The sequence below is a fragment of the Sceloporus undulatus genome, chromosome 5 (genome assembly GCF_019175285.1).
Source record: "Sceloporus undulatus isolate JIND9_A2432 ecotype Alabama chromosome 5, SceUnd_v1.1, whole genome shotgun sequence".
NCBI lineage: Eukaryota > Metazoa > Chordata > Lepidosauria > Squamata > Phrynosomatidae > Sceloporus > Sceloporus undulatus.
The window spans coordinates 55,308,871-55,317,764 of record NC_056526.1 but is presented as its reverse complement, the minus strand read 5'-3'; the positions used below and the strand labels follow the sequence as shown (position 1 = coordinate 55,317,764).

Genomic DNA, 8,894 nt, shown 5'->3' with positions numbered 1-8,894 from the left:
CAATTACTGAACAATATTTCAACATTTATGTAACCCTCATTGCTTCAGTTGATCTACTGTTTGGGGACTACAATTGACATTTTAAATCAATTACTGAACAATATTTCAACATTTATGTAACCCTCATTGCTTCAATGAATCTACTGTTGGGGGACTACAATTGACCTCCCACATTCCCTGGTTCCCCTTTTGCAGATTTGATTAATATGTTCTCTCTATGGATTTCTAGGTTCTCCAGGTCACACTGGAGGATCTAGAGATTCCTAGAGAAAACACTCCTCTAGGAATCTGTGGGACCTCTGGTGCGATTCTGTGGTCAGCTTCCACCAGAAGATGACCATAGGGTTGTGCTAGAGAACCTAAAGATTCCTAGAGATGTCTTTTCTCAGGTTAAAAAAAATAAGATTTATAATTTTTGTTTATATTTATTGGTATTCACATTTTTAACTTTTTGTAGCAGGAGAGGTGTGCCATTAACTCTTATGAATGTGTGTGGGGGGTGGCAACTGTAGTTGGATTTAGCTCAACTATTCTTCAGATCCCATTGATTTCAGTGGGAGAATTTCCTACTTAATAGGAAATTTCACATAGTTCAATGGAGTTTCCTTCCAGGTATATACATTTGGAATTATACCTTCATTGTACACACTACCACCAACATAATCATGGAAATCATGTTGGTATCCCATTGATATCTGTATGTTTAATATTAAGTCATTTTAAAAAATACATTTAAGGAATTTATGAAGCTGCTTCGAATTTAATTTCTCAATTTTGTGAAAGGCAGTTTTTTAAAAGTCATTTTTTATTATCCAAGTTTGACATAATTCCTTCACTAAGTTTAGTTCATGCTGTGAATTTCCTAATGAGCAAAATTTCATATTGGCATCCAGCTGTGTCTGTCTAGAGTCAACAAAATGATTATTTTGTAAAAGTGTCTTGGATATTACTTTCCGGCTGCTATTCAAACAACAGAAATAATGTGTTGTTTTTTGTGTGACTGCTTTGCAACCTGTTGTACTCTTTTTGCTTAAATGGATTTGAGATCACAGGGCATTCTTCAGTGTTTGAAAAATACATGATGATTAATAACTTCAGATGCTTAGAGTAAAATGAAAGAAGAGTCACATATTTCTTTAGCTTATTTGGATTCCCCAGCTTGAGAGCTATCAAAGAACTTTCTGCTCTCTTTGTGAAGAGGAAAAGGAAATAGGATCCATCGTTGCTGCTAAGCACTTTTCAGTCACTATTCATTTGGGTTCATGGGAAGACATCCAACTGCTAGTTTCAGCTAGAGTGGATCCACTGAATCAGTGGGAGTTGGGCAAGCCAACATACATGTAAGCCAACATACATTTGATTCAGTGAATCTGTTCTAGCTGGGATTAGCACTTGGGCTTGCGCTTGTATGTTTGTGAGATGAAATAACCAGGAAGTGATACTGATGTGATAAATTGGATCTTTAACTAGCCTTTGTGGCAAATATGAAGCAGATATAGTATTAGTGGACTCAGCAAGGTAGAGGTCATTCACAAACTCAACATGTATTTGAACATTCAGAAGATGGGTTCCCTGTGACAAATTAAGTAGCAGTTGTTTTTCCCATGTTACAAGGGCAGTAAACCCTGTATGGGCAATGAAGTAGTATGAACTTTACAGGAGCTATTTGACATGTCATAGTACCCATTTTGTTGGCAGTGTTCAGCACCTTAGATAGCTCCTTTAATGATCAGATTTAAACTCAAGAGTGGATTCAATATGACACTGCTATGTAAACCACCAGTCATCCTTGGACAAACCCAGTGTCCTCTCATCTTAGCTCATTTAGTGGGGTATCACTGTATAATCAATATGATGTGGTCATTTGTTTTGTGCTCCACCCCTTTCTGTGTTTTTTAAAACATTATTTTCCTCTCTGCTTTTGTAAAACACAATGATGATGAAATGAAAAGGATACTGGCTGTTTCAGACTTGTTTTTCATTCACAGCTTTTGGATGACTTTGTGCATTTCCCTCCCAACAGTTTAACTACTTGTTAAAGAGGCATCATTCAACATGTCTTTTTCTTTTCTAATGACCACTGCAATTGCATAATAGATTCTTAGCATGCATTATGCCAGGACAAAAGACACTGATTCTCCTGTTTACTTAAGTTCTGTGAAGTAATTAGAAGAATGTGCCTGCTTCCCAGTATTTCCCTTCTCTGTTGCTTCATCTCCATCAGTGTACAGTCCTTTGAATTGATTATACTGCTGACAAACACTCAAAATAAGAAACTATCTTAATTGGAGATTGATGTAAGAAACTTTCGAGCTTTCTATAATATTTCATGATGGAAAGTTTAGGTAATGAAAAGTTAAAGCAAAATGAACACCAAGAAATATGAAATTCAGCATATTCTAAGGAAGACAGCTATTTAATGCTTACTTGTTAACATGAAAGATGAACATTGAAATTTCTGTGGTGAAGGTTCATCTTCTGATGAAACTACTTCCAACAGTAGGATTAGGAGGGTGATCTCTCCTTTTTCTGCCACTCATCATGAATGCCAAAAAGAGCTCTGCCAGCTAGGAAATTCTCTGGAACCAATTTCCAAGCAGTGCTGTGGGTTATAGTGGGAGGAAGATAGAAAGTTCTTTGAGATTGGCATTGGTGACATTGGAGTAAGGTCTTTAGTTGACCATTTGTCAAAAGAGTTTGTTTCATATCCTTTCATAGGTTTCCTTTCATTCTAGTTTTTTTTTAAAATGTCAGTTAAAAATAAATAAAGCTGTTAATTTTGAGGTCTAGGTTAAGTTACACACACTTTTATCCCATTGGAATCAACAGAATTTAATTTCACCTTACGTGATGACAACCTAATTCCCATTGATAAATAAGGGTCTTATTTAACTGAATGAACACAGTCAGTAGTTAAAATAAAGATGCTGATGTACATGATGCATCCATTCTGTGAATCTAACTTGCATTCAGTTGTTTTTCACTAGTTCATGCTCGCTATTTTATAATGGGTGGAGTCACAGGGGAAAGAAGAAGTTGGATCGGGTTCATATTTTTAGGGTGACCTAGGATATTAAAATGCCTCCTCTCCCCTTCCCTCCCAATCTCCAGATGATTGCTCTACCAGTCCTCTGTGACTTATTTCATAGGAATTTTCTATTTTATTTTTCAGAAATTCCCTAGTTTCTCTTCCCAGAGTAGAATTATCCAAGTTTCTTGTTTCAGAAAATCCCCTATCTTCATAGTTCCTAATTCATCTTCATATAAAGGCTATCCTTAGGCCATCTTAAAGCTCAAGACAGTTCTCTTGTTTCTCCAGTGTTTATGCATAATTTGATCCACTCTGGTAATCTGTAGTATACAGTAAATAGGGAAATGTTCTGATGTTCTCATTTAGACATAAATATTCTCATTTAGACATAATGTTAATAGTGCTTTAATGTTTTAGCAGCAAGAACACTAGCATCTTCTGTTTCTCCTCTCTGGGATGGCCATAGGACAATGACAAGTTTTCATGTAAATGGAATTTAGCAATATCTCTGGGCCCCAAGACTGCTCAGTGGCTACAAAGTTAAGGGTTTATTGTTATGTGCCTTCAAGTAATTTCCAATTTACGGCAAACCTATCATGTGTTTTCTGGGGCTGAGAGTGTGTGACCTGCCCAAGGTCACCCAGTGGGTTTCCATGGATGATGGTAGCCTTCCCCAATTGAATGTCCTAAAACCCATGGCCACAATCATTGGTCATGGTGGCTAGGGACGATGAGAGTTGAAATCCATCAAGTATAAGAGGAACCAGTTTGGAGAAAACTAGGTAAGGGAAATAGGCATGAAACATAAACTGTGTTTGGAAGTTAACTTTGCTCTGGAAACTGAACACCTGACCATATTTATTTACTATTGGAAGGAATGGCTTTCAATCTTGTGACATATCAAAGGAGGGAAGCACAGAAAGCTAGGCTCAGTAAGAAATATATACTGAAACAGAAAGCCATTTATATATGGAACTTGGGGACTGAAGCTCAAGGCAGCAGTTTTTTCTTAGTCCAGATTAGTCCAGTACACCATAGCTTCTGTTGCATTTATTGTGTCTTCTGACTCATTGTTATTTTTTATTTCATTAATTTCATCATATCTTTTTATTTAGATGAACAACTAGGGGTTGTGCTAGCTGATGAAAACAAAGTGTACTACTATAGTTTATAATATGTTACCATTTATTAGCAGTCCACTTCCAGATAATACTTTTATGTTCCTGCAGTCTTCCCTTTTCTTATTTTGTTGCAACACTGAATGCAGATGAAGGATGTGAATTTGTAGAGAGTGTAGGTGGATTTTATTTTCTTGAACTTTTATATGTCATTGTTAATGATGAGCCAATATGTTAAGGTATATTGCAATAAATGCATGTCATATTAGTATTACTATTAACCTGTTTGTAGAGAAAACAATCCAACATTTTCTTTTATGAATTGTGTTTGCAGGGTGCAGCTTTAATTCGAATGCTGGCAAATTTTATGGGTCACTCAGTGTTTCAGATGGGCCTACAAGTATGTAGAAAACATTTTTTTCTTTCTTGTGTGCTTGTGTTTGTGTTTGTGCCAGTGTATTTTTATTGCATATTTTTCTGTTAATTTCTGAAACCCCAGATACTGCACTATCAATCCATATTTAACACTGGGTTTAAAATGGAAAAAAGGTTTGTGATACCAAACGCTGTGTCACTATAGGGAATGAAGGTGGGGTGGATGTGTAATATTCAAAGGGTCAAAAGGGTGTTCTTACGCATCCATTCCTTATACACCATGAATTTATCATTTATAGCCTATATAAGTGGAAATGAAAATTTTAATTAATATGTAAGCTTTCATAACTTTACAACTGACATCAGAAGAGAAAGGAGAAATGTTGAGATTGGTTGAATAACCCTCTATTGTACAATGTGGGTAAATTTGTGAAAAGATGCAGAAGAATCATACTCATCATCAATAGATTCAGATAACATTACAGTGGTACCCCGGGATACGAATTGATCGCGTTACGAAATTTCCGGGATACGAAAAAGTTAGATTGGAAAAAACTGTTCCGGGATACGATGTTTTTTTTGGGTTACGAAATTTATTTCGGCGCGAAATTCAAACGCAAAGCGCGGCTAGTGGCTTTCCAGCGCTAACGGAAAGCCTTTTCGGGTTGCGAAATTACTCGGGTTACGAACGGAGCGGCGGAACGAATTAATTTCGTAACCCGAGGTAGCACTGTATTTTAAAGTGGAAATAGACAAAAAGTTTTATTAAATGGGAGGAAATTATTATTAAAATTGCAAAGGATATCGCTGCATGACAAAAGGCAAGGAAACAGATTGTGTGTGTGTGTGTTCACCTGTAAATATAAGTAAATTAAAAAAGGCATTCTAAGATATATGGAATCCTCCATAAGATATATTTTTCTGTAGGAATTATAAAGAAAATTGTTTTAAAATGGCCACGCAGTGACAGTATTTTTTAAAAAGATATATAGTGAAGAGGTCTGAAAGTGCTGAATATGCTGACAGAATAAGGGAAAAATTTAAAAGTGGAGAGAAGTAAAGTACTGGAGAATGGTGTGACAGGTAATTAATTATGTCTTTAATCCTTTAACATTAATTATGTCTTTAAGCCAAGTTCGTTTTTTCCTGAAATTTCGCTAAGAGTTAAATGCTTATAGAAATGAATTTTTAAAAAGACATTTCATATATTATTATAAGAATTTTCAGAATAGAAGTATTAGAACTGAATACAGTCACCCCTCCTAACTCACAGGGATCCATTCCGGACCCCCCTCCTTTGGACATGCTCCAGCTTGTCAACATCCTTTTTGAATTGAGGTGCCCAGAACTGGACACATTATTTGAGGTGAGGTCTGACCACAGCAGAATAGAGTGGCACTATTACTTCCCTTGACTAGACACTATACTTCTATTGATGCAGCCTAAAATCTCATTGGCCTTTTTAACTGCTGCATCACATTGTTGACTACCTCCTGTGTATGTGAAGTGCCTCCTTCCCAGCAACTTCCTCTGTGTGTTCTCTATCTTAAGACCATCCAGTCTAATAATAATAATTGGATTTATTTATATTTTCTGCCTCTCCTGCAAATCAACCTGTGGCCTACTGGGACTGCTAGATCCTTTTCCCACGTAGTCTTATTAAGCCAGGTGTCCCCCATCCTATGTGTATGTATGTGTGTGTGTGTGTGTGTGTGTGTGTGTGTGTGTGTGCGTGCGTGCGTGTGTGTGCATTTCATTTTTCTGCCCTAAGTGCAGTACCTTACATTTCTCTGTGTTGAAATTAATTTTGTTAGCTTTGGCTCATGTTTCAAATCTACAGGATCTCTTGCACAATCACTGAGGACTGTCTCTGCTTCTCTTCCTCATTATCCCTGATAAGGGAGATAACTTCAAATTGATTGTATAGCTGCAAGCTCCCAGAATGATCCCTGGTTTCCCTACTTCTGTATGTGTGACATTCCTCCAACTCTCTACCTCCTGTGTATGTGAAGTGCCTCCTTCCCAGCAACTTCCTCTGTGTGTTCTCTATCTAAGACCATCCAGTCTAATAATAATAATAATAATAATAATAATAATAGGATTTATTTATATTTCCTGCCTCTCCTGCAAATCAAGTGCTCAATAGGCCCAGTTGATTGAGTTCACTGACAGCGCTTGGGAACAAAGGCCAGGCCAACAGGGGTCCTTTATGTGGGTGTTTAACAGGGCACCTTTTGAGGGGGAAGCCCACAGTCCTGTTCCAGTGCCTACCTAAGACTTCTCAATATGAACACTGAGGGAACTGCTGCAGTCACTTGCAACACTTGTGGGGTATATGTTTTCTTGCCTATGGATGTGGAGAAGTTCACCTGCACCAAATGCAAGCTGGTAGCCATCTTGGACAAAAAGGTCCAGCAGCTGGAGGCCTGGGTACCTATACTTCAACATATTAGAAAGCAAGAGGTTTTCCTCGACAGAGCAGAATTATAACTTCCCAGTAGACTTTTTGTAACTTCCCAATGGACTTTGTTTTTGACTGACTCTTGGAATTCTGAATTGGACTTTGGTCGATTTTCACTTTGACTCAGACTGTCTAATTTCGCTTTTAATGCTTTTACTGCTGCTTCAGTTGGCTGTTTGATTTTTAAAAAGCCTCCCACACCATGTCCTTTAAGAGATGCATTGCTTATGGAGGTAAAATTCCCAGCCAGGACCTGCATTACACTTGCCTGTTATGCTTGGGAGAGGGGCACAGCATGTACCCACTGTAAGGCCTCAGGTGAGGAAAAAGCGGGAGACCTGCCTGAAAGCAGCTTTATACCAGCAGGTGTTGGCCCCAGTGACCACACCTGCTCATCAGTCCAGGGAGACCTCCTCAGTAGCAGGGTCCACTAAGCATAAATCCCCAACCAAGGAAACCAGAAAGTCCTATAAGGACAATGTGGACCATGCATCTAAACACGACTCCGATTTAAAATGCACTAGTAAATGCAAACATTGGGAGGATATAGATTCCAGAGAATCTCCCTCCAAAAAGGAAAAAGATCTGGAGATTGATCCTCTGAGAGACACAGCTCCTCTTCCCCTTACAAGGCCTCCACGAAGGAATCTAATAGTGGAAAGGACAAAAAGAAAAAGGCCCCATCTACATCCATAGGCTCTGACCTGGCTGCAAAGGACACCCATTCTTCGGCCTCCACTTTGAAGGTGGAAAAGGCATCCTCCTCCTGACAAATCCATTCTGCCCTGACTTCACCTAGTCAACTACTGCATATTGTCCAGGTGGATCTCAGGTCTGAGTCGGAAGGGGAAATCAGGTCCAATCATCCAGTCGACCAAAGTTCATTAGACCCTCTGATCTTAACCCCCCCCCCCCCCCCACCAGCTTGAGGCAGCCTTATTATCAGGGACTGGCTTTCTTCACCCCCTTATTCTCAGCGTGTTCCACACCATATGGAAGAGCTCAATACTGATGCTTAGAGCTGAGTCCCCCAAGACCTCGATACCGATGCTTGGGACGGCGAAACATCACCCAGTCGCCTCTTTGCCAACCTAGTGTAGGATGATGAGATGGGCATTTATTACATGCCAGTGGATCTGGACTCTCTTCCTGAGACTCTATACTTTAGGGAGCAGTGGGACAGACTTTGCTCTCCTACCCCGTCAAGATCTGGCCACTCAGTGCTAGTATCGAAGCCCGGCCTGCATCTTAACTGGCAGCCCCTGCTTGGTTTACTTCTGATATGCTTCCTACAATTCTGGTTCGACGACAGGCGCTGGTGGACAAGCCCCTTGCTAGGACCCCGGAGGACACTTCATCTAGATCCTTTTTTTTTTTTTTTTGAGGGCCTCTTCTGCTGATACCGTATGCCCTGCCTCACCATGTCTGGCATTAGTTGTCCTTGAATATGCTTCTCCTACAGATGACATCAAGTCCTTTGCAGAACAAGTATTGCAGATGGGAAATGCATTGAAAATTGATGTACAATGTTCTGATCAGGACGCTCTTGACCCCATTGATGAGAGGCTCCATTATTGGGTCCCTACACCAGCTTCCATAGGATTCTTGCCTTTTATGGAAAAGATTGTTCAGCATTTGTGGCATGCACCTGTGACCATCTCTTCTACATCTGAAAAAACCTGTGAACCTATTGGATCACTTTGAACACCCGAAGCCTAATTCAGCGATGGTTGAGAACACCCAGATCTCATTTACCTCCAAAACATCTACCACTCCAACCAACAAGGAAAGTAAGAAACTTGATGGCCTTGCAGGAAAGTTTTATGCTGATGTAGTCCTAGATTTGAAGTTAGCTAACTATTCAGCTTGCATGGAGGCATACCAGAAGCACTTTTGGGAGATGATGTTG

At 39.3% G+C, this 8,894-nt stretch overlaps 1 protein-coding gene across 1 annotated transcript in view; it reads left to right on the top strand.

Annotated features, from left to right (window-relative positions):
* Positions 1–8,894, top strand: part of TRHDE (thyrotropin releasing hormone degrading enzyme) — a 332,065-nt gene that overhangs the window by 189,765 nt on the left and 133,406 nt on the right. Inside the window, exon 7 of the mRNA XM_042470783.1 lies at positions 4,484–4,549. Coding sequence (XP_042326717.1) covers positions 4,484–4,549 — 66 coding nt within the window. The remainder of the gene's footprint in view (positions 1–4,483; positions 4,550–8,894) is intronic.